The 27,760-nt window shown below is 37.1% G+C and overlaps 1 protein-coding gene across 1 annotated transcript; it reads right to left on the bottom strand.

The window, feature by feature from the left end:
- On the bottom strand, positions 1-27,760 carry LOC116597067. Its single transcript, XM_032354331.1, has 4 exons — positions 27,755-27,760; positions 14,702-15,124; positions 1,333-1,336; positions 1-230 (listed from the first exon to the last, which is right to left on the bottom strand). The coding sequence occupies exons 1-4, from the start codon at positions 27,758-27,760 to the stop codon at positions 1-3; spliced, it is 663 nt and encodes a 220-aa protein (XP_032210222.1).

Here is a 27,760-nt window from a genome sequence, read left to right as displayed (position 1 = left end):
TCACATCAGGAGGTACATGATATCAGGATGTCTTGTTACTGGTGATACTGACTCTAATCTCTTGTTAAGTCGGATTCTTCCAGGTTTCTCCACAGTAAATGGAAGTTTATCTCTCAGGGTATTGTCAAAGGAATTCCTATGCTGACTTATTTCAGGATAGCCCTTGGGTTGCTGGTGGACTTTCAGGACAGGAACATCATCTTCATGGCTCTTGATGGAGTTCAAAGGCTCTGAAGAAAGTCCAAAATTCTTTTAATCATCCTTTTTAATGAGTTTTATCAATTTCTTTTCTTTATTTCCCCTTTAGCTTATCCTTATAGTGAGAGGATTCTCCACAAGAATATGATCACATATGAAAATCAGCACAGGGAGAACAGGGAAGGGCAAAGAGAATCATACATGGGGCTCATTGAATTAATTCAGTCAGTAAGTAGAAATGTTGGGTAAATATCTGGAGAATATAGGATGAGCAAAAAAATAGTGGGTTCACAACACAGGCAGCAGAGCTAGCATCAATATTCCTATAACACAAGGGTGAAAACTCTCACTAGTCCAAGTAAAATGTCAAAGAATGCCACCCATAAACCGACAAAAGTTTTCCCAGATGAAGGTGAGTCAATATTGTTTACCATCTTTCTGTGGTTACTGGAACTATATTTTTTAACAATGTCATATTGTGACCACCTAAATCACTGTGAGACAAGAATGAGAAGACATGGCGGTTACTTCTAGACATCTTTAAGGCCAGCTTTAAATTTACCATCAGATCACAGAGCTGCCTGCTCCCCCCAGCTAACATAAAGCACTGGACAACAGACTGTAAGATAATAAATGTATAAATGGGTAAAAAGAACAAAGTACTAATATTATTTCAAATGAAAGCAAATTATACCACTGAGAAAAAATTGCATAAAATGAAACATTCCTATCCTGGTGGTGACTTTGAAGTTTCTTCTTTGTGTGTGTGTGTGGATGTAAATACAATAAACACTTTTATAACATGTAAGCTTCATCTCTCTTGGATTTGGATTCCCTAAATGGCAGTGACTGTCTCTATTAACTGGAAAGGAGAATGAAGGTGTCACTGTGTCTCTGTTTAGGGTTTCAACAAAGCTTTCAAAACTATAATTTAACAGATTATTGTCCTTTGTCTCATCATCTCAAAATGAGGTTATAACTCATGTTGGAAAGTTTCATTAGCATTTGCTGTACTGAATATTCAATGAAAACCCTTCTGTGTGGGGTCTGTGTAAAAGACTAGGGTGTTATCAGAAACCCTAGTGTCTGAAATAAAAACTTCTTTGCCCAAAGCACCTTTTTATTTTTACATACCTTTCTAGGTAAGAAAACAGAAGTCACTGAGATTAAATAATTTCCCAAAGGCATGTGTTAAGTTACAGAAGTGATGCTAGAGAAGACAAAATAGAAAAAATTTTGGTTGCTACATTGGTACAATTTCTTAAATTTTATGTGGTGCTACCACTTAAATACCTCTTCTCCATCAGGTAGTATATAACTTTATCTTCAGAAAAATCTTGTGCTGTATTAATTTCCTCATTTTATAGACATGAAAATTAAGGATTAATGAGGTGAAATAATTCACTCAAGTTTATATGATGGAGAAGTAGCTGAGCCAAGGCTTTCAGCTGATGCTTTGTCACCAAATATTATGTTCCTATATTCTATGCGGAAATGAAAATTATGATTCCATATATTCCCCCAATAAAAAAAGTAATGATCTTTCTCATTAAAACATTTACTTCAGTTCTACAAAAAAAAAAAATCTACTTGCCCATTTTTCAGGCAAAGAAAAAATACTTTATTTCTTCAAGGATCTTTAAAATGTTTTTCCTATGTTTCCCATAGGAAAAAAAAAAATATTTAGCTATTTCTAGTTTGGTGGACAGATTTTTTTTCAGTAATACTTTTCAAAAACTGTAAAAACCTCTGTCCTGTTAAGTGATTTTACAAAAAAAAGTCAAGGTTGACAGAAATTATCTCAGGAACACTGATTAGAGAGGAGGGTGGGAGATAGGGAGCCAGAAGGCTGTGACAGGGAACTGCTTGAAAAGAAACTTTCCTGCTCTGAGATTAGATTCCATTCGATTAGATTAATCCCATAGTCCCCACATGCCTGGGTTTCTGGAGCAAATGAAACTTTAAGTATCTCGTGGGGTGATTTTGTAGTGGGAGCCAAACTGCAATCATGATTCACCTGTACTTTCAAAGGTCTGATTTTATGTAAAACTAAAAGTAGGAAATGACAAACTAGTCATTAAATGAAAAGCCAGAGGCTTTGATTATTGGAGGGAATGAAAATAACATACTCTAGAAACTATACCATATTTAATGATTTATATCCTGTTTCGTCACTGATGCCCATGTAGTTCCATAGTCCCTTAGCCTTGTGTCTTCGTATTCTCATCCAAGCCTTCAATTATACAATAGATTGGACCAATGCATTATGAAACAGCACAACTAAAATGTAGTAATTGTGCTTTTGTTTTTTTTTTTTTTTTAGTCCATCTCATGTATGAATGGTCTTTGTCAACCGGAGGGGCTTAAGTAAAAGATAGAAATATTTTCTCTTTGGGCATTAGGTAAATTCAACATGATTGCACAGGTGAGTAGGGTTTTTGAGAAAGATTACAACTGTGCATAAAAAACATGTGACCATATGACCTAATGACCACATGAGTCATTTAAGTAACCTACTGTGAAAAATCAGATCATTAACCATTTGGAGTCTAAAGACATGAATAGGAAAAGTCAAAATTAATTAATTGAATCAAGAAATTCCTGATTTCTGAGGGATCCCTTGAGGGCAGCTTATTCATTGGTCTCACTGTCCCAGTTCTATGGACAACTGGGAGCTTGGAAGAAAAAAGGAGGAACTTATACCATCTTTTTCCACTCTAAGTTAATCTAAATGATGTTCTGAACTGACTAGGTAGAGCTTAATTGGTTTTATTTAAAAATTGCACATATACTCCACAGAAACTTTATCAGCCACAGAAGTAACAAGAATGGAAACAAGTGTATCCCACAAAGTTTTAGTGTTTATTTGTTCCTTTATAATATTTTTTCTCTTTCTCCCTCTCTTTCCCTCCTTTGCCAAACTCCTTCTTCTTCCGGTCAATTCACCTTTTAAGTGATGAGGTATTCCTATCAAATACAGATCACCCCAAATTAAAATATATTGATGTTTCTGATAACATCACAAGCATTCATATCATCAACTACAAATAGAATGACATCAAAGATCTAATTTTGAAATATGGGAATATATTCATTGGAGAAGAACAGAAAAAAGTCCAAAATCACATATGACCTAACCATTTTTAACAATGTTTGAGGATCCTATAAAATAATTGTATTAGTTTCCTAATGATTCTGTAACAAATTTTCACAAACTTACTTATTTAAAACTATACAAATTATCTTATAATTCTGGTGACCAAAGTCTGAAATAAGTTTCACTGTACTAAGGTCAAGGTGTCTGTAGGTCTACATTCCTTATGGATGCCCTAGAGGGGAGCTGATTTCCTTGCCTTTTCCAATTTCTAGAGGTTGCCCACACTCCTTGAGTCATGGCCTTCATCCTTCCTACCTCTCTCTAGCATCATAACTCCTTCTCTGACTCTCTTTCACTCTGACATTCCTGCCTCCCTCTTATAAAGACCCTGTTTTCACCTGGGATAATTCAGAAAAATCTTTGCAGCTCAAGTTCCTTAACTTAATCTCATTTTCAAAGTCCCTTTTGCCACATCAGGTAAAACATTCACAGATTCTGGGGATTAAGAGAAGTGGACATCTTTGGGAGGTCAGTATTCTACCTTGAACAGTAACTACTCTCAGTCTAGTGGATTTACTCAAAGAGAAGAGAAAGACAGAAGTTTTGTTGGAAAATAGTTGTCAACATCAATCTTTTTGTGTTAGACTCTCCTCCTGATATTTGCATTAATTCATGATATTAAAGCGTTTTGATTCTTGAATGGATTTAAATAAACTTGCCAATGGCCAACTGTCTGCAAAGTGGCCATAATTATTTCTTTTCTTATATCCATTTACCTTGTAGTGTGAGTTTGCAATTCCTCCCATCATGTCTACTTTAGCACATTGTTAATCCCGTGACTATTTTGACAAATAGAATATAGAGAAGCGGAGGAGGAGTCAAGATGGCGGAGAAGTAGCAGGCTGAGACTGCTTCAGCTAGCCGGAGATCAGCTAGATAGCTTATCTAAAGATTGCAAACACCTGAAAATCCATCGGCAGATCGAAGAGAAGAAGAACAGCAATTCTGGAAACAGAAAAACAGCCACTTTCTGAAAGGTAGGACCAGCGGAGAAGTGAATCCAAAGCGACGGGAAGATAGACCCCGGGGGGAGGGGCCGGCTCCCGGCAAGCGGCGGAGCAACGGCGCACAAAATCAGGACTTTTAAAAGTCTGTTCCGCTGAGGGACATCGCTCCAGAGGCTAAACCGGGGCAAAGGCCACGCGGGTTCAGCGTGGCCTCAGGTCCCGCAGGGTCACAGAAGGATCAGGGGTGTCTGAGTGTCGCAGAGCTTGCGGGTATTGGAACGGGAAAGCCGGCTACAGAGACAGAGCCGACAGTAAGCTCACAGCTCGGTGTTACCTTGAACTGGTCGCAGGCTCGGAGAGCTCGGAGCGCGGCCGGAGGTCAGGCAGACGGGAGTAACTGGGCGCTGTTCTCTGAGGGCCCACTGAGGAGTGCGGCCCTGGGCTCTCGGCTCCTCCGGGCCGGAGACCAGGAGGCCGCCATTTGTATTCCCGTCCTCCGGAACTCTACGGAAAGCGCTCAGGGAACAAAAGCTCCTGAAAGCAAACCCGAGCGGATTACTCACCCCGGCCCCTGATAAGGGCGGTGTAATTCCACCTGGGGCAAAGACACTTGAGAATCACTACAACAGGCCCCTCCCCCAGAAGATCAACAAGAAATCCAGCCGAGACCAAGTTCACCTACCAAGGAGTGCGGTTTCAATACCAAGGAGAGCAGCAGAATTCCAGAGGAGGAGAAAGCCAAGCACGGAACTCATGGCTTTTTCCCTGTGATTTTTTTTAGTCTTGCAGTTAATTTAATTTTTTTCTTTTTCATTTTTTGTTTTTTTTTTTTTCTCGCCTTCGGGTAAATTTTTTTTTTTTTTAACTGTTACCTTTTTCTTTTTTAATGATTTTTTACTAGTTTATCTAATATATATATTTTTTCTTTTTTACATTTTTCTTAGGTGTTTTCCTTTTTTTTTTTTTTTTCTTTTCTTTTCTTTTTTTTTTTTCTTTTTTCTTTTTTTTTCTTTCTTCCTTTTTGAACCTCTTTTTATCCCCTTTCTCCCCCCTCACGATTTTGGATCTCTTCTAATTTGGTTAAAGCATTTTTTCCTGGGGTTGTTGCCACCCTTTTAGTATTTTACTTGCCCCTTCATATACTCTTATCTGGACAAAATGACAAGACGGAAAAATTCAACACAAAAAAAAGAACAAGAGGCAGTACCGAAGGCTAGGGACCTAATCAATACAGACATTGGTAATATGTCAGATCTAGAGTTCAGAATGACAATTCTCAAGGTTCTAGCCAGGCTCGAAAAAGGCATGGAAGATATTAGAGAAACCCTCTCGAGAGATATAAAAGCCCTTTCTGGAGAAATAAAAGAACTAAAATCTAACCAAGTTGAAATCAAAAAAGCTATTAATGAAGTGCAATCAAAAATGGAGGCTCTCACTGCTAGGATAAATGAGGCAGAAGAAAGAATTAGTGATATAGAAGACCAAATGACAGAGAATAAAGAAGCTGAGCAAAAGAGGGACAAACAGCTACTGGACCACGAGGGGAGAATTCGAGAGATAAGTGACACCATAAGACGAAACAACATTAGAATAATTGGGATTCCAGAAGAAGAAGAAAGAGAGAGGGGAGCAGAAGGTATACTGGAGAGAATTATTGGGGAGAATTTCCCCAATATGGCAAAGGGAACGAGCATCAAAATTCAGGAGGTTCAGAGAACGCCCCTCAAAATCAACAAGAATAGGCCCACACCCCGTCACCTAATAATAAAATTTACAAGTCTCAGTGACAAAGAGAAAATCCTGAAAGCAGCCCGGGAAAAGAAGTCTGTAACATACAATGGTAAAAATATTAGATTGGCAGCTGACTTATCCACAGAGACCTGGCAGGCCAGAAAGAGCTGGCATGATATTTTCAGAGCACTAAGCGAGAAAAACATGCAGCCAAGAATACTATATCCAGCTAGGCTATCATTGAAAATAGAAGGAGAGATTAAAAGCTTCCAGGACAAACAAAAACTGAAAGAATTTGCAAATACCAAACCAGCTCTACAGGAAATCTTGAAAGGGGTCCTCTAAGCAAAGAGAGAGCCTACAAGTGGTAGATCAGAAAGGAACAGAGACCATATACAGTAACAGTCACCTTACAGGCAATACAATGGCACTAAATTCATATCTCTCAATAGTTACCCTGAATGTTAATGGGCTAAATGCCCCTGTCAAAAGACACAGGGTATCAGAATGGATAAAAAAACAAAACCCATCTATATGTTGCCTCCAAGAAACTCATTTTAAACCCGAAGACACCTCCAGATTTAAAGTGAGGGGGTGGAAAACAATTTACCATGCTAATGGACATCAGAAGAAAGCAGGAGTGGCAATCCTTATATCAGATCAATTAGATTTTAAGCCAAAGACTATAATAAGAGATGAGGAAGGACACTATATCATACTCAAAGGGTCTGTCCAACAAGAAGATTTAACAATTTTAAATATCTATGCCCCCAACGTGGGAGCAGCCAACTATATAAACCAATTAATAACTAAATCAAAGAAACACATCAACAATAATACAATAATAGTAGGTGACTTTAACACTCCCCTCACTGAAATGGACAGATCATCCAAGCAAAAGATCAGCAAGGAAATAAAGGCCTTAAACGATACACTGGACAAGATGGACATCACAGATATATTCAGAATATTTCATCCCAAAGCAACAGAATACACATTCTTCTCTAGTGCACATGGAACATTCTCCAGAATAGATCACATCCTCGGTCCTAAATCAGGACTCAACGGGTATCAAAAGATTGGGATCATTCCCTGCATATTTTCAGACCACAATGCTCTAAAGCTAGAACTCAACCACAAAAGGAAGTTTGGAAAGAACCCAAATACATGGAGACTAAACAGCATCCTTCTAAAGAATGAATGGGTCAACCGGGAAATTAAAGAAGAGTTGAAAAAAATCATGGAAACAAATGATAATGAAAATACAACGGTTCAAAATCTGTGGGACACAACAAAGGCAGTCCTGAGAGGAAAATATATAGCAGTACAAGCCTTTCTCAAGAAACAAGAAAGGTCTCAGGTACACAACCTAACCCTACACCTAGAGGAGCTGGAGAAAGAACAAGAAAGAAACCCTAAGCCCAGCAGGAGAAGAGAAATCATAAAGATCAGAGCAGAAATCAATGAAATAGAAACCACAAAAACAATAGAACAAATCAACGAAACTAGGAGCTGGTTCTTTGAAAGAATTAATAAAATTGATAAACCCCTGGCCCGACTTATCAAAAAGAAAAGAGAAAGGACCCAAATAAATAAAATCATGAATGAAAGAGGAGAGATCACAACTAACACCAAAGAAATACAAACTATTATAAGAACATACTATGAGCAACTCTACGCCAATAAATTTGACAATATGGAAGAAATGGATGCATTCCTAGAAACATATAAACTACCACATCTGAACCAGGAAGAAATAGAAAGCCTGAACAGACCCATAACCAGTAAGGAGATCGAAACAGTCATTAAAAATCTCCAAACAAACAAAAGCCCAGGGCCAGACGGCTTCCCGGGGGAATTCTACCAAACATTTAAAGAAGAACTAATTCCTATTCTCCTGAAACTGTTCCAAAAAATAGAAATGGAAGGAAAACTTCCAAACTCATTTTATGAGGCCAGCATCACCTTGATCCTAAAACCAGACAAGGATCCCACCAAAAAAGAGAGCTATAGACCGATATCCTTGATGAACACAGATGCGAAAATACTCAACAAAATACTAGCCAATAGGATTCAACAGTACATTAAAAAGATTATTCACCACGACCAAGTGGGATTTATTCCAGGGCTGCAAGGTTGGTTCAACATCCGCAAATCAGTCAATGTGATACAACACATCAATAAAAGAAAGAACAAGAACCATATGATACTCTCAATAGATGCTGAAAAAGCATTTGACAAAGTACAGCATCCCTTCCTGATCAAAACTCTTCAAAGTGTAGGGATAGAGGGCACATACCTCAATATCATCAAAGCCATCTATGAAAAACCCACCGCAAATATCATTCTCAATGGAGAAAAACTGAAAGCTTTTCCGCTAAGGTCAGGAACACGGCAGGGATGTCCATTATCACCACTGCTATTCAACATAGTACTAGAGGTCCTAGCCTCAGCAATCAGACAACAAAAGGAAATTAAAGGCATCCAAATCGGCAAAGAAGAAGTCAAATTATCACTCTTTGCAGATGATATGATGCTATATGTGGAAAACCCAAAAGACTCCACTCCAAAACTGCTAGAACTTATACAGGAATTCAGTAAAGTGTCAGGATATAAAATCAATGCACAGAAATCAGTTGCATTTCTCTACACCAACAGCAAGACAGAAGAAAGAGAAATTAAGGAGTCAATCCCATTTACAATTGCACCCAAAACCATAAGATACCTAGGAATAAACCTAACCAAAGAGACACAGAATCTATACTCAGAAAACTATAAAGTACTCATGAAAGAAATTGAGGAAGACACAAAGAAATGGAAAAATGTTCCATGCTCCTGGATTTGAAGAATAAATATTGTGAAAATGTCTATGCTACCTAAAGCAATCTACACATTTAATGCAATTCCTATCAAAGTACCATCCATCTTTTTCAAAGAAATGGAACAAATAATGCTAAAATTTATATGGAACCAGAAAAGACCTCGAATAGCCAAAGGGATATTGAAAAAGAAAGCCAACGTTGGTGGCATCACAATTCCGGACTTCAAGCTCTATTACAAAGCTGTCGTCATCAAGACAGCATGGTACTGGCACAAAAACAGACACATAGATCAATGGAACAGAATAGAGAGCCCAGAAATAGACCCTCAACTCTATGGTCAACTAATCTTCGACAAAGCAGGAAAGAATGTCCAATGGAAAAAAGACAGCCTCTTCAATAAATGGTGCTGGGAAAATTGGACAGCCACATGCAGAAAAATGAAATTGGACCATTTCCTTACACCACACACAAAAATAGACTCAAAATGGATGAAGGACCTCAATGTGCGAAAGGAATCCATCAAAATCCTTGAGGAGAACACAGGCAGCAACCTCTTTGACCTCTGCCGCAGCAACATCTTCCTAGGAACAACGCCAAAGGCAAGGGAAGCAAGGGCAAAAATGAACTATTGGGATTTCATCAAGATCAAAAGCTTTTGCACAGCAAAGGAAACAGTTAACAAAATCAAAAGACAACTGACAGAATGGGAGAAGATATTTGCAAACGACATATCAGATAAAGGACTAGTGTCCAGAATCTATAAAGAACTTAGCAAACTCAACACCCAAAGAACAAATAATCCAATCAAGAAATGGGCAGAAGACATGAACAGACATTTCTGCAAAGAAGACATCCAGATGGCCAACAGACACATGAAAAAGTGCTCCATATCACTCGGCATCAGGGAAATACAAATCAAAACCACAATGAGATATCACCTCACACCAGTCAGAATGGCTAAAAAAAAAAAGTCACGAAATGACAGATGCTGGCGAGGATGCGGAGAAAGGGGAACCCTCCTACACTGTTGGTGGGAATGCAAGCTGGTGCAGCCACTCTGGAAAACAGCATGGAGGTTCCTCAAAATGTTGAAAATAGAACTGCCCTATGACCCAGCAATTGCACTATTGGGTATTTACCCTAAGTATACAAACGTAGTGATCCAAAGGGGCACATGCACCCGAATGTTTATAGCAGCAATGTCCACAATAGCCAAACTATGGAAAGAACCTAGATGCCCATCAACAGATGAATGGATCAAGAAGATGTGGTATATATACACAATGGAATACTATGCAGCCATCAAAAGAAATGAAATCTTGCCATTTGCGACAACATGGATGGAACTAGAGCGTATCATGCTTAGCGAAATAAGTCAAGCAGAGAAAGACAACTATCATATGATCTCCCTGATATGAGGAAGTGGTGATGCAACATGGTGGCTTAAGTGGGTAGGAGAAGAATAAATGAAACAAGATGGGATTGGGAGGGAGACAAACCATAAGTGACTTTTAATCTCACAAAACAAACTGAGGGTTTCTGGGGGGAGGGGGTTTGGGAGAAGGGGGTGGGATTATGGACATTGGGGAGGGTATGTGCTTTGGTGAGTGCTGTGAAGTGTGTAAACCTGGTGATTCACAGACCTGTACCCCTGGGGATAGAGTATTATGCCGCCATCAGAAAGGATGAATACCCAACTTTTGTAGCAACATGGACGGGACTGGAAGAGATTATGCTGAGTGAAATAAGTCAAGCAGAGAGAGTCAATTATCATATGGTTTCACTTATTTGTGGAGCATAACAAATAGCATGGAGGACATGGGGACTTAGAGTGGAGAAGGGAGTTGGGGGAAATTGGAAGGGGAGGTGAACCATGAGAGACTATGGACTCTGAAAAACAATCTGAGGGTTTTGAAGGGACGGGGGGTGGGAGGTTGGGGTACCAGGTGGTGGGTATTATAGAGGGCACGGATTGCATGGAGCACGGGGTGTGGTGCAAAAATAATGAATACTGTTATGCTGGAAAAAAAAAAAAAAAAAAAAGAATATAGAGAAGCGATGTGTAAGTTCCGAATACAGGCCTCCAGAGGCCTTATGCTGTTCTACTTTCTTTCTTGAAACTCCTATGGCATGTACATAAATCTGGGCAACCCACTGAAGCAAGATGGACCACAGGAGGCAGAGCTGAGTTGTCCCAGCTCTATAGCCATCCTAAAGAGTCAGACCCCAGATGACTTGGCAACTGACCATAGATGCAGGAGAGACTTGTAAACAATATTAAAGGCTTACTGTTTCAAGCTGCTAATGTTGGGGTAATTTGTTACATGGTAAATGCTAACTGATACACTGTCTTATATAATAACAATTTCTTAGTGTTGCAAGGTATGTCATTCATTCCAAGATTAATGATCTTAAAATTCTACGGTTCTTCAAAACTATTTTAAAATCCTGTTCTATATCATTTATTTGGAATAATACCTATGTGAATTCATTTCTGTGTGAATTACAGTCTGCCTTATGAGCATAAAAACCTTCAGTTTAAAAATTCATTTCAAGTTAGTTTTAAAGGGTGTTTTAGAAATGGTAACAAAAGGTTATGTCTCTTTGGAATTTATAAAATGTCATCAGACAAAATTATTTTAAGAATTTCTCATTAATTTTCTACTGCAATCATATTATGATAAATTATTTTTTTAAAAAGCTCTGGAATACTCTGAATATATGAGGGATTGATACCATTTTTAAATGAGCTTGACCACTTCTAGAAAAAAATATTGACTCTTATGGTTTTCTTTTTCTCAATTAACAAATATTTTTCTAAACAGAACAATCCTTAAATGAACAGTTTTAAATAAATATAAGCATATCCCAGAGATATAGCTGGCTTGGTTCCAGACCACTGCAACAAAATGAGAATTGCAATAAAGCAAGTCAAATAAATTTTTTGATTCTCCAGTGCATATAAAAGTTATATTAATACCATACTATAGTTTTCAAAGCATGCAATAGCACTATGTCTAAAAGAATACCTTAATTAAAAATTAATATCTTAATTAAAAATACTTTCTTCCTAAAAAACACTAACCATCATCTCAGCAAGCCATAATCCCTGACCACAGATAACCCTGACAAAATAATAATGAAAAAGTTTACAATATTCCAAAAATTACCAAAATGTGATATAGAGACATGAGCAAATGCTGTTGGAAAAATGGTACTGATAGACTTGTTTAATCCCAGGTTGCCATCAACTTTCAATTTGTAAAAAAAAAAAAAAAAAAGAAAAAAATACAGTATTTGCAAAGGGCTATTACGTGAAGAACTATGAAACTAGGATATACTGAAAAGATGGACTTTGATTTTTGTTGAAGACACTTTAAACAAATATATGTGTGTATCTGCAAATACACATCCATATATAAAAATATTCCACATTTTAAACAATTCCACATTTCTACACTGAACCCCAATAATTTCATACAATTTTTCTTAAAAAGTACCTATTGCTGAAGAGTTTCCTTCTACAGCAGCATTGAAATGTACTGTTTGTTATTGAGATGATTTACTAAATTGCAAGAACTTTTCTGTCCTTGCTTTTAATATCATAAACACTGAATAACTTTCTCCACATCACCAAAATCTCAACAGAGAGCCTTATAAGTATCATAGCTAAAAAGTAACTAAAATATTTTTGCATATTCATGCAAATAAATATTACCTCATTACTTTATAATAATAACAAAATTGAACTAAAAAGGAAGAAAAAGATCTATAGAAACAAATGGTTGATTTGTACATAATTACTATGTTTTGGTGTGAAATATACAATTTCAAATTGAGTTGAACTAGGATTCTTTTCACATGTCTAACGACGTACAAAATAATCCATTAGAAGAAAGCCAGTTAATTCCTCACCGCCGTCTCTCTCTCTTTCTCCTTTTTTTTTTTTTTTTTTTTTTGGGCCTTGTTAAGAAGTCATATGAAATTTATATAGAATTCTTTTTGAAATTCATATAGGATTTTGTGGACATTCATAATACTCATTTACGTAAACAGATTCTAAAAATCATGTGTATCTGTTGTCGATGAGAAATTTCTAAATGTACAATCCATGTTTCATACATTTAGAGAAATAACATTTTATCACATAGTATCATAGAATACCTAGAATAAAGTATATTAAACATGCTAACCAAATTTCATTTTTACTAAAGTGTTCGTTTTCATATATCAGTTAATTTCCACGATTATTTTTGTGGACACTAGATCCAAAATCACATACCATATCAATAGAAATAACCTCACATGTCAAACAGAAACCCTTATTAATACTTCATTTTTTTACTATTACATTTACCCCTACTCCAGATGAGATAAGTTATATTACCTAATTTATAAAGATTATTTTTTCTACTTTTGGCCATTTCTTTTATCAATTATCTTAAGTTAATGTCCAAAATTGTTACACTAAAATCAATAGGTATTCAATAGAAACCCTTTCTACAGCTTTACTTTCTTTAATTTGTTAATGCAAAAAATAAGTGACATTGTAAATATCTATGTCAGGTAAGCCCCAATCCCTAGGCTTCCAACTAAAAGATATTATAAAACTACAAGCAAAAAGGATTATGCTTGTATAATAAAAAGGAAGTCAAGAAAGTTCTCAAATTAGGGATTGGCAAGTAGTTGCATTTTTGAGAAACGCTCTAGTTTTAACACAACCTCATTCATAAATATAACTTCATATTCTATATTTACAATAAATCAAGTAGGGTTATTTGAGGTACAAGAATAGTCTCATTGTAAATACTAAATATATCCCAATAGGAAAACTGGGAACAAGTATTAGCAAAATAATTTATTTTGGAAAATTTTCTATTTCTGTGAATCCTGTGAGTGCTGATTATCCATTAAGAAGGGTAGGACTGTACCTTTCTGATTAGTGTCACTAGATAAAAAATATTAACAAAGCTGGAGTTTGCTTCCAATCAGAAAACCTGAGATCATTTAGTAATTCTTTATTAAATTAACTATAATCTCTTACATAAGGGCCCTGATGGGTGCAATAAATTAAAGCACTTCCACTTTAAACAGTAGCTGCTTTTAATTGAAAACAGAAGCACAAATGTGGTCTTCATTAATAATGTTGCTAATCTTCCTGCATTTGATTAAATGTCTTCTTTAGTAATAGACTTGTTTCCTATGTGACATGATGGTACACCACCATCACTGAACCATGATCATCACCTCCCACAAAACATTCCAGACTCCATGCCTAGTAGTTTAAATGTAGTATCAATAATCCTCACAATATCCCTGAAAAGCAGCAGATTAAGACATGTGTATTCTCAAGGTTAAGTGTCATGCAACTACAGAAGTAAATGGCAGGTTTTAGGATTAAAATCTGGTTCACTGTGGTTCCAAAGCCCTCACTTGTTCCATTTCAACACCATTATTGATAATCTTCTCTGAGCTCCAGCTAAACACAGCACCATTTGTTAGATGTCTGAAGTACAAAGAGTGGTTAGAAATTGCCCCTGCCTCTAAGGAACTTATAACCTAGTTATGGAAACAAGGCATGTACGAAAAGAAATAGCCCATCAAAGCTGTTTTCGTGGGACTGAAAGGAGGTCGAGCCCCTACTGGAACAGACCATAGAGGAAGTCAATGATAGAGGAAGCCATATTTCACACAGCATTACACGGTTGCTTCAAGACATGTCTAGAGTATAGGTGAGGAGAAACACACACGCACACACACACATTCCAGTACATGCTTAGAAGTAAGTGGCAGGATAGGCAAGCTGCCTAGCTTGTCAACTATAAATTTCAACTCTCAATTCTTACCTTTTGGCAGTACTCAGCTGGTCTGTTCACACTCCTGGGAGCCTCAAATACACTTCTCAGCTCATCAAGGGCAATGGAGAAGCGCTCGATCCTGCGCCGACCAGTCAAGGAATCCTCCTTCAGCACTTCAGGCCAGCCAGATTCCCTGGAGTTGTCACTCTTGTCCTCGGGGTCCTTCCCATCAGGCTCCGCATTCAAGGCCTCTTCTACACCGTGGGGCAGACTAGGGGGATCTGCAGGTCCATGTGCTGACACTACTTCTCCTTTGGGTTCAAGCAATTTTTTTTCTGGAGGCTGGAAGAGCCTGCAACGACTGCCCCCAGGGCAACATTCAGTTTTCTGGTAATCACTGGATTCCCATTTCTGCCTCAGGAGGATCAGGGAGCCCTTCTGTATGGGGAACACGGATGGCTCCAGGTTGTCCTGCAATATCAAAAGTATCTTTCATCAAAGATACACTCAGACATGGGAGTCATTTTCAAAATGAGTGCCAACTCTTGGGGTTTGTGTGAGAGTGGAGAAATCCAGCTTTGCTATATAATTTCTTGCTCTTGACTTGACCAAAGTATGTCGGTTAACTTAGGTTACAGAGCGGACTGATTTGTACAGCCATGGACATTTGAAAATAAAGAGACAAAAACTAGGAAGACATGATTTCATTCTCTTTTCTATATAAAATCACCCAACACTTATTTATATAATGTTCATTCATTGTTTAGTATATTCTGAGAAAAGAGCAATTTAACAAGTCTAATATGAAATAAAAAGGTTCATTTCCTGCCTCTAACAGTTCAGGACTTCTCTTGAAATTACTGGTTTCCGCAAATGTCTTAACTTGACAAGTAATAGACTAATAGCTAACAGATATTAAGTTTTTGTTATAATGCCTTTGATAATAATTACATATATATATATACATATATATATATATATATATATATGTATGTATGTAATTTTAATCTCAACATCACCACAATGAATAGGTTGCTACTATGATGATTATTTTCCAGGTAAGGAAACTGAGAAGTAATTTGTCCAGTGTTCTGAGTGACAGTCTGGATTTGAAATGCATCTGTGTGACTCCAGAACCCACCCTTTTAACCACCGGAACCTAATTTTTGCATTCAATTCACATCTCATTGTGAACCTGATTAGAATTTCACCTTGTTTTAGAGTTCCATGGTGAATTAGGGAAAAAAAAAAATCAAATGGCAAAATACACCCTTACCAGAAACACACCTACACATACAAATACAAATCCCAGAGAAAGAATTACACAGTAGCATAAATTTTTGCCATAGAAACAGCTACTTTCCATTTTAATCCAGAGATTCTACACTACAAATTTGAGGCTTTAAAAAATAAAAATTTTAATAAACAAATAAATTTTGCTCTTGAGGGATGATGAATTTTCCTGAAAAGGTATTAACAGAATCCCACTTAGATGAAGGCCTGGAAACCTCTCAAAAAGTCACCTAATACAATGGCTCCAGACTTCTTTGACTGTAAACCACATTATAAAACACATTCTGTGCATTAGGACTCAGCACATATACAACATAAATAAAAAAAAAATCAGAAACAAATTTATGCTTTCATTAAATACTGTCTTTTTACTATGTGAACTATCTGGTGATGTATTCCTCTCTGAAATCCTTAACTTTAAAAAAAAAAAAAACAAAAACAACTTGCTACCCACTAAATTGATCTAAAGGTCTCCTAATGGTTCATGGACTGCTGGCTAGCTCTACTTACAGTAGGAGTTCAAACTCAAGTTGGGTTTCATGAATAGTGAGACTTTGCAAAAGTTCCGTTCCTAAAATGGATTTCTAAACATCATGGCTTTATTTTGAAAAATACATTAGATAATGCATATAAAACTTTCAGGGTATATTAGACACTCTCCCCCAATAGCTCTTAATTCCATTCTGTGCCCTATCTTTTGCTAAAACATCATTTGAATCGCTCAGATATTTATGCTACACATGAGCCTCCCACATAAGAGTGCTTGGAAGAAGGATGAAGATATTTTAAGCCACAAACCCACAGACTGAACAGACTGGAAAATTTGGCTTTAGTAATATTGCTAGTTAATAAGTTTGGATTAGTCATTTGTTATAAAAAAAATTTCAAAAAACAGTAGCACTCAACAAGACCTGAATATCTGTTTGGAAAACTGATCAGCATATGCTGAGAATCTAATCAACATATGCTGGAAATGTCTGTGACTCATGTGTAAATGGACTTCGGAAAAGAGTTTATTAGCAAGGGAATGACTGAGACATTGTCACAGCTGGTGATGGTGACCTTGTGAGGTTATTTAATGAAAGAATTGTTCCTGAGCCAACCTTGCAGAATTAGGAACAGAAATCCAGGAAGAAAAAAAAATGGCCAAGTAGGGAGGAAAACCAATTTTTTCCTCCTATAGGAGAAAAATCTTATATTTAAAACTGATTGGGAACTTCTGATTCTGGATAAAGATGGAATAGACATAATTTTCTCTTCCTTCCTACTAAATATGGCTAAAACCCCTGGAAATTATATATAAAACACAACATAAGAGGACTTTGAAAGATAGAGAGAAGGCAGACTGCCTAGATACTTTGAGATTTTGTTTTGTTTTGTTTTGTTTGTTTGTTTAATTTGACAGACAGATCAAAAGGAGGCAGAGAGGCAGGCAGAGAGAGAGAGAGAGAGAGAGAGAGGAAGGGAAACAGGCCCCCTGCTGAGCAGAGAGCCCAATGTGGGGCTCCATCCCAGGACCCCAGGACAATGACCTGAGCCAAAGGCAGAGGCCTTAACCCACTGAGCCACCAAGGTGCCCAGTACTTTGAGATTTAAGGAGCAATATTGTGGTGAATTCCATGAGTTTTCTTTCAGCCTTATATAGCCAGAACTAGTTGCTGAAAGAGACAGTAACTCAATAACTCCTTATGGGAACAGAGGAACTTCCCCAAGAAAAACCTCACTAGCCAAAGAAACAGGAAATGAGGCAACTTAGCACGACAAAAAATTTTAGACCATGATTGCCATACCCCAGGTAAATATAGAACTATTTTTGCTCATGACACATGCGTATGTGTGAGGTTTTCTTTCCCTGCATCAACCAATTGTCCAGTTCTCTGGATTCTAAGTAGGTGTCCTGTGACTAGCCACCTGGCATTAGCACAGATTTTAAATATGAAGATCTCAGGCTCCTGACATGGACCCCACCTCAGGGACCAGTCACAAGGCCCCAGGTTGCCACTAATACTTCTGACCAGTTGGCTAACAGTTGAGGGTTCCTATGATCCCTCTATCAGGTTGGATTTGTTAAAATGATTCACAGAATTAGGATGGCACTTTACTTACCCATTCATTATAAGGGATGTAACTTAGGAATAGTGAAGTGGAAGATATACGTTGTGTAAGATATGAGGTGGGTAATACAGGACTTCCATGCCCTCTCCTAGAGCACCGCTCTCTCAGAACCCTGATGTGTTCACCAACCCAGAACTTCTGGGTTAGATTTTATGGAGGGATTTTATGGAGGTTATTAGGGGATTTTATGGAGGTTTCATTATAGGCATGATTGATTAAATCATTGGCCATTGGCAATTAACTCAATCTCCAGCTCCTTTCCCCTCCTTAGAGGTCAGGGCTGTGGTTAAAAGTTCTAACTCTCTAACCATGTTTTTGTCTTTCTGGTAAACAATCCCTATCATAAAGCAATATAGGATCCCATGTACCAGTCATCTCATTACCATACGAAAGACACTCTTCTCACTCCAGAAATTCCAAGAGTTTTAGGAGTTATGTGCCAGGCACTACAGACAAAGATCATTATATATTTATCACAAACACCCTGAAAAAGACCAACTTTGCTCCTTGTTGTCTCCTCCAACCTCCTACCACTATAATGGTGTCAGAGAAGACTGAGTGAGGAGGCAGGATTTTCATCCCTGCTCCACAATAGTAAGAACTCTCTCCAGTGTGTCAGTGAAGGCCTTGTGAGGATCATGTAGTTTGGCACTACAAAGAGGTCATGAGATATTTCTCCTTCTTCCCTTCTTTGCTTATATCAGAGAGCACAGAGTTGGCAGCTACAACTTTCACCATCATGTTGGTAAGGTTTCTCTTCCAACAATGGTGTCGGTGGAACACTCAAAGAGAGCAATAATGCTGGGGTTGAGGGTGGGGAGTGGAAACCAGGTTGATATCAGTGCAATCTCAGTGCCACCTAACAGTAATGGATCACTCTTCTCCTAGGAGTCAAAGGAGATTAACTGGGGAAACTGGACTTCTACTCCCACTTGAAAATAATAAACCTTCTCCCTTCATCTTCTGAAATAGATATAAGTAAGATTCAAAGTTTATAACATAACTTGCCAAATGTCCAGGATATAACTGAACATCACTGGTCATATTAAGGACCAGGAAAACCTAATTTGAAGGAGAAAAACATTCAAAAACATCAACACTGACATGACTCGGATATCTGGAAACCCCTGAATTTTAAATTGGTCATCATAAAATCATTTCCATGAGTAATTACAAACATTCTTGAAATTTTTTTTAACTATGGAAAAATCTTAGGAGATATAAAGATTAATCAAAAGGAAATTTTACAGTTGAGACATATGCATAACCAGTAACAAAATTCACTGGATGGTGAATGGAAAGGACAAAAGAAAAATATCAATGAATTTGAATATAGAATGTTAGAAATTACCCAGTGTAAACAACATAAAGAAAATACATTGAAAAAAAGAAAAAAATAATAGGACCTTAAGAGCCAGAGATCATAACATAGATCTAACATTCATGTCACTGAAGTCCCAGAAGAAGAGGAGAAAGATGGTGGTACTAACAAACTAGTCAAAGAAATCCTGTCTGGAAATTACCCAAATTTGGCAAAAGACATGAACCTATGGATTAAAAAAGCTGAGCTAACCACCAAGACACATCAAAATACAATTTCAGGAAACAAAATTAAAAAAAAAAAATTTGAAGGCAGTAAGAAGGAAATGACACCTTACCTGGGCTGGGTGGGGGGTACAATTTAAATAGCAGTGGACATCTCATCAGAAATTGTGGAGGCCAAGAGAAAGAGTCACAGTATTTTTCAGGTGCTAAAAGAAAATAACTACCAACCCCAAATTCCATTTTTATGAAAATTATCCTTCTAGGAATGAAAGAAAAATGACATTCAGCTAAAGAAAAACTAAAAGAATTCATTACCACCAAATTTTCCCTAAAAGAATGGTTAAAGGAGTTCTTAAAATACAAAGAAAATTATAAAAGAATTTTGGGACATGAGGAAGAAAGAAAAATAAAAAGATTTTTAAAATCATGTTTAAATACACTAGACTTTCTCTTCTTAACTTTCCTAATCTATGGTTGATGGCTGAAGCAAAAGCACAACATTGTTCAATATGGTTCAGTATATGTAGAGGAGTTATTTAAACAATATCATTATAAATTAGGAACAGTAAAGGAATAAGAGGTAAAGTTTCTACATTTCACTCCAACTGGCAAAACACTGACACCAACAGACTGTGATAAGTTATACATAAACAACGTGGTATCTCAGAAATCACTAAAAAATTCCAGCATTTGTGTGATATGTTAAAAAGAAAAAAAAAAAACCATAAATCAAAATGGATTCTAAGAAATAGTCAAGTAACTCACAGAAGTCAGAGAAAAGGAAACAAACAAATAAAAAACCCAGGGAAAACTAAGGTAAAACAAACTGAAATGTCATGGTTATCAATTAAAAATAATAATAATATCAAATTTTTTTAATTTTTATTTTATTTTTTTTAAGATTTTATTTATTTGACAGAGAGAGACAGTGAGAGAGGGAACACAAGCAGGGGGAGTGGAGAGGGAGAAGCAGGCTCCCTACTGAGCCGGGAGCCCGATGTGGGGCTCGATCCCAAGACTCTGGGATCATGACCTGAGCCAAAGGCAGACACTTAACAACTGAGCCACCCAGGCGCCCCAATAATATCAATTATTACAGAAAATTTAAATGATCTAAAAACATCACTGAAAAGCTAGCGATTTCAAAGAACATAAGAACCATTTTCCAACTGTATATGAAATGATACTACGCTGAGAAAAAAAGCCAAGCTCAGAAGATCATATACTATTGAATAGGGGCATAGAGATGTACCTACCTATGGGTCAATATTGGTCAGTTGGGGAATGTATAGGGGAGTTACAAATGGGAGAGGCAGCTTGGGATGCCTGAGTGGCTCAGTTGGTTAAGCCGGTGCCTTCTGCTCAGGTCATGATCCCAGGTTCCTGGGATCAAGTCCTGCATTGGGCTCCTTGCTCAGCAGGGAGCTTGCTTCTCTCTCTGCCTCTGCCTGCCTCTGCCTATTTGTGTTCTCTCTCAATCTCTGACAAGTTAAAAAAAAAAAAAAAAAAGTGGTGGGGGAGGCAGCTGAATCCAATGTGGTCAACACAGATAAACCTCTTTGAGTAGAAAGGATCATCTGTTAGTTGACTTACCAATCTACAAGAACAATTTCTATCAAATAACCTAGTCTCCAGAAGGAAATGCAGATACAATTAAATGCTATTAGAACCTGCGGCTCATTGACAGATATTTGAAGTGGGCAGAGTGTAATGTTCTTCCAGGAAGCTCCCAGCTACCTTCATGTTAATGCCTTGCTGGATGGAAAACAACCTTAACTTGACAATGCCAAGGCCTCCTGTATCCAGTATTGTGTGAGTCTTCTTTAACGTATGAAAATCCTTTTGAAAAACTCCCTTTTCTTTACCAGCCCCAACCACATAGTATATATAACCAGCCACCCCTCACAATCGTGGGGGCAGCAGCTCTTTTTGCCCACAGGTCCTGTCCCTGTGCTATAAATAAAACCACTTCTGTACCACCTCCCACCTGCAAAAATCACATACTACTTGATTTCCTTTATATAACATTCTTGAAATATTTACATAACAATCTTGAATGATGGTTTATAGATATGCTGAATAAGGGTTGTGAATGTGGAAGGCGAGGTAGTTATGACTATGAAGAGGTAGCACAAGGGAGACCTTTGGGGAAGTGGGGTTGGCAATGTTCTGCTCTCCACTGCTATGACTATAAAGAATTAAGAATTAACAACTACAGTAAAAATGTAACAACTACAGAGGATAAAATGCCCTATATATACTATATATACATATATAAACTATATATACATATCATGTCAATGTTAATTTCCTAACTATAGATGACTATACAGTCATATAAGATGTCACATTTGAAGGAAACTAAGTAGTGATTGCTAGGTCGCTCTGCACAGCCTTGGCAACTTTCTGTAAATCTAGATTACTTAAAAATAAGGTGTTATAAAACATGCAAGTCATTTGATAATCACTCCAAGTTTTATTCTACTTAGAGGGCCTAGTGAGACACATAAACAGCAGTACCAGCACACAGGACTGTGAGTCACGCTGCTGCAGAGGCCACCATTATGAATGATTAAATGACATCTGTGTCAGTTGTCAAATGATTGCCTCTCAGCTCCCCCAGTGTAGTCTTCGACACATGCTCCTCAATAAAATGCTGAATTCCTTTAACTATTTCTCCTTTAAAGTGTGTACAATATTCACCTTTCTCAGTAGAGGGCGCTGGAGGGTCAGTGCAGGAGGAATAGGCTTTCTGCAACTTCCTGCGAGGAAATGTATCAGGGGTTGTATGATGTGAGAACATCCAGTGGAGCCCGCCCAGTCACAGGGATAGAATGCCACCCTATAATCTTACAGCCTTGGTCTGGGGTTAATCTTTCCTAGCTTTCTCAACATGGAATAAATCCTATACTGTCATTGACCTGGAGGGTGTCACAGAAAGCAGAGGTTGCTTCTTCAAGCCTGCCTGTGGCCCAGGAAATAAACACAGATCTGCTACTCCTTCTGTCATCCTCTGCATAGCCCCCATGCTCTGAATGCCTCTTGCTGAGATAGTTGCTATGACTTCCAGTGCATGGAAGTTGCAGATCCCCTGTTCAGTGTGCACCCTGGAGGGTGGCCTCCTGCTTTCTAGAAACTCTAGAGGACCTCCAGTCTGTCTAAATCAGCAAGGTGCTCTGCCCTTTGGGGGCTGCACCATACCTTCTCCAGCAAAGTCTGAACCCTTTGTAATTTTGTCCTTCCTTGGTTACTCTTCCTTAGCCCTAGGATACCATAAAATGTTTTCTTATATATTAGGGTTACACTTTTTTTGTAGTGGTTATACTTTCATATTAAATTTCCCCTGTCTAACCTGTTGTGTGGTTATATTTCTTGACTGGACGCACCCTGCTATAACATGCTTGCTTAATAAGAGAGAGATACTATCTAATTCCAACAGTAGATCATAAGGATACATATCTTTAATATTGTCGTGACAATGCATGCTACTGTTCCCCTTATTACCAAGTGTGCTGATGTGTAATGTGCAGTTGGCAAAAACTCTTTTTCTCAAAGTCCTTTGGGAATGACAACCAATGTGACATTAGTTTTTCCCAAAAGTGTCCCGTTGAAGCATTTTCCTAAGTGTCCTGTTGAACTTGTCTTCCATATGGTCTTCAAAAAACATTACAGCAAGAATTATTTAGACAAGTGAAACTTAAAAATGTAATATCCATCCCCTTCTGAAGAGAACTACACTGTGAACTTCCACATTAAAAGTTGGGAAAAATCAGAGAAAAAGAAGCCCAAATAATCAGTGTTGTTCTAAATTTACTTAATGAGAGACTCTTTTATCATAAATTGTCTTTAACATCCTCAGATGTTTTTTCCCACTGGAGTCATTTTGATAAACGTTAACATAAAGCAAAGCCAAAGCCTCAGATTCCTTCCTAGTATGTGTGTGTATATATATGTATATGTATAGTATGTATATATACATATATCTATATCAGTAAAGATGATTATTCGTTTCACCTAGTCATGAATTTGACAAGTTTTTAATTAAAAAACAACAACAACAAAAACAAAACTGAGTTGAAATAGAGATGCCAAGGAGCCGCACAGGTGATCTCGCTGTGATCATGCTGCAAAGGTCACCAGTTGGTTACAGCATCTTCTTTCACACGTCATGAGACAGATGTGGATTCATGCAGGATTTACTTCTGTTCACATAACCAGAGGCCTGCTGCCGGGCGTGCAGGTTCGGGCCCACCACCTCAGGTAGCCACCCAGGTGAGGAGTGCTCAAGAATGACGGGAGTACAAGAATTCTGGACTGTCACTTTTCTCTGTCAAGTGTCTTTTCTAAGTTAGGATATCACTACGTCAAATCATTGGGACTGAGGTTGTAGCAAGGTAGGCCGAGGTCGGATAAGACTGAAAAATGTCCATAGAGACTACTGGACTCATTGATGACTTAGGGAAAAAAAGATCATCAGAGCTTTACACAACCAATGTTGGCCTTTCTCCAGAAATTCATGCTGTTTCACACTGTCACAAATAGCACACAAAATGTTTTGGTTTAACCTAAGTAAATGAGCTCTGCATTTTTCCTTGCTTAGGGGATGGTTTTGGTAACGTAAGTGAATCTCAGAGAAGATTCCCCTCCATCGTTCCTCTGTCTCTAGGGTTTAATCCCTCTGTCCTTTTAGTCTCATGCATTCCTTATTTCCTCCCTCCCACAGGACCTTTGCAAACACTCTTCCTTCTGCCTCAGTTCTCTTCCCTCTCCTGTTCCACAATCTCTTACTGCTAATGACTCAGAGAAGCATTCCTGACTTATCAAAGTTGTGATAGCTTATTATTTAATAAATGTCCAAGGTAATTTTGAGGAAGGTGATATGAAACCTATACTTTGAGAATAGAGAGAATAAATAGAAATAAAATAATAAATAAAATAAACAAAATAAATAATAAATAAATAAATAAATAGAATAAATAGAATAAAGAGACCAACTGTTTGCATGCACTGACAGGAAAAAAAACCAACCAAGATTTTGTATGTATGTATGTACTGATATTCACATTAGGATTCCAAGACCAGGAGTTAATGTCACTGACAGGTGATCTGCTAGGTCTTTTGGAAGATTATCAGGTATGTAAAGGGAAATGTTTTCAGATGGAAAGAAAAGCCTTATCTAAAGGCTAACAAATTTGTGCTAAGTTGCTATATTAAAAACTGGATTCTCACAAAGTTGTTCTTATATGGTGTGATCTCTGTAATTTTAAGAATTACCTCTTGCCTCTATGATTGTAGCAGTGAGCCTCTTTCTAATTATAATAATAATGTAAGTTTTGTGGTCCACATCATAAAACAATAAGAACAGCAACGATTCTGCATGTCAAGTGCACCAATGTGCTCAAAGAAAAATTAAGTCTTTGAGTGACTCCTGGTGCAAAGAAAAATTACCAAATGCTTTCCTGTTCTACTGAATTTCCCTTAAGTCAAATTTTAAACAAGCTTTGTAAATAGTCTCATCTGACTGATTTATTAAGGATTCTTATAAATCATAAGTCTTGTTTCTTGTATTTGAAGACATGTTTTGGTAGACGTTTCTACTAAGAGTGCCTCAAGTTTAAAGCAGAGTTATTTATCAACTTGAAACACATTCCCAAATAGAAGAAGTAGGATTATTACAGATGATAGCAAGTAGAAAGTTTTAAACTGCCTGATTGATGGCAAGAGTGACAAAAGTGCTGACATCTTTGGCCTACATTTCCAAAAAGGGAAATTTATCCTAAAGTAAAATTTTGAAAGAACATTCTTTCTATGCAAATATACCATGCAGCATTCTTAAAGTCATTAAAAAAAAAAAAAAAAGGAAAACCCTAAAATTCAAAGCAAGAGGGATGCTTTATTCCATTATAGGATCACCCCCCAATGAAGTTATGTAGCCATCTGAACTAGCAAGTCTGAAGCACATACAGAAAGGTCAAAATAAATTTACAACATAACCTTAAGCACAGAAATGCACAGAGGGGAATGCATTTCATTATTTCAAAATATATGCATGTGCTTAAGAACTGGAAACATTTGAAAAAATGAAAATAATCGCATTTTTGTATTGGGATTTGAGGCAACTGACTTTTCCACACATTCAAAGAATGAAAAAAATACCATCTGCAGCAGCATTGAACTGTTAACCAACTTTCATGGAAGAAAAATATTGTGCCTTTTACAACCATTATGGATGTTTTTGTGGTATTTTTAAATTTCTCACCCATTACTCTAATATTTATAGCATCAAATTCCAATATTCTCAGTTTTCACTAAGCAGAGAATGACCACTGAAGGTAATTGAAACCTAAGAGTCAGTTTACTACAGTCATCTCTGTTTTAAATTACAGCACCACCAACCCCTCCCCAGAATCAGCATGTGATCCATTTTTTCCCCTCCAGTGGTTTCTGTATGAAAAAAAAAATATATATATATATTCATATTTTATGTATATATATATATATATAAAATACCTGAACCTGACTGCAAGTGATATTGTTTTTCTTGCTTCCTTTGCTTTAAAATACAATAACTAGTCAAAAGTCATTTCAGAAAATAATACAAACTCAGCTCCAAAATTTGAGAAGTCTCCTCAATGTATTCCCTGTAGCGACCTGCATGGAAAGCCTTTCGCCAGATGTAGGCAGGTAGAGAGCTCTCTGGGGGCTTACTTAAAGCTGTTTCACACTTATCTGATCATTTACTATTTATTTTGAAGTTCTGAAAGCACAGCACGCTGCAGAGGGTCTAGGATCCACGACAGAGCTGTTTTAGACTATAATTTCAGTTATAAATCAATTTATTTTGTGTGTGTGAGAGATCACCAGATGCCTGTCTCTCCTGCCTGTCTCCATTCACATGATTTCTATCAGTTTCTATGCGTTCTCTCTTTCCCAACACCCAGTGTCCTCTTAAACATTGCATCTCAGTGATGAGAGTATCTTCTGAAAGAAAGCCTTTTAAACATGACTATAATGTGCAAAAAAAAATCAGGTATAATTTAACAATTTTCATACCAACTAAAGCTATGAAACTTTTGTTTTGTTAATCAAAATGAAGGCTCTATCAACTTAGGAATAAAAGAGACATCAGAGTAGAATAAAAATGTATTGTGGGACAGAAGTGTTTTTAGTGGGCTTCTCATCTTTGGTAACTACAGCTATATGCCTGGAAGCGAAAAAATATTTTGAAATATAATGCTAGCTTCCTTTAAAACAGTACCTAATGACCCCAACAAAATGACAGAACATAAAAAGATTGCGGGGCGTATCAGCATCAGCAAGCTGCAGTTTCAAACTACAAAACAAAAGGTTTCCAGGAACCTGCCAAATTTGTGTTGTCACTGAGCCAGATTCTCTGCCAAGGAAATCCTCAGTCTTACAACCACAGAAAGCAGGTTAAGGTTAAGGAAATCATTAAACTAGCACCTTTCTGAAAGAGTAAGTATCTCCAATGTTAAAATTATAACACTAATATTATTGTGATTTAATTTTTCTGTTTTGCTTACTTTTTCAATTATAAAGCGTTTAGTATTTTTGTTGTCACTGAAAAATATTCTCAGACAACACTCCTTTTTTTTTTTTTCCAGAGAAAAATCCTAAAGGTAGTGACTAAAAATGTTTGGGGAAAAAAAAAAATTTGATCTTTTTTGGGAAGAAAATTGTAAATTAGCTTTGGCAGACAGTTGCTGAACATCTATCTACACGATAAGAACATGAAAGAAATGAGTCAAGAGTTTCAAAGGGATGGCATTTTCAACATTAAAAAAACAAAAAAACAAAACAAAACAAAACAAAACAAAAACAAAAAAACCTAACCAAAGCTTTAACTGTAAATGTTGCCAATTCCATTAATTTTTCTGGCTAATGTAACCTCCTCAAAACAGATTTTTCATTAGTTTTCTTTCTGAAAATACACCCAAAATTAGTACATTAATTTGCCACTAAGAAGATGCATGCATAATTCATATACATGGAGAAAAATATAGGAATAATGCATTTTTTTTTCATCTCCTCATCCACATTTTTTTAAGCAAACTGACAAAGCACCTCACTAAGACAAATCATTACAAGAATTTATGAAGTTGTATATTTGCAATAAGCTTTTCTTACCGCCAT

This window comes from Mustela erminea, chromosome 8 (assembly GCF_009829155.1).
Source record: "Mustela erminea isolate mMusErm1 chromosome 8, mMusErm1.Pri, whole genome shotgun sequence".
Lineage (NCBI taxonomy): Eukaryota > Metazoa > Chordata > Mammalia > Carnivora > Mustelidae > Mustela > Mustela erminea.
This window is presented reverse-complemented; position numbering and strand designations above follow the sequence as displayed.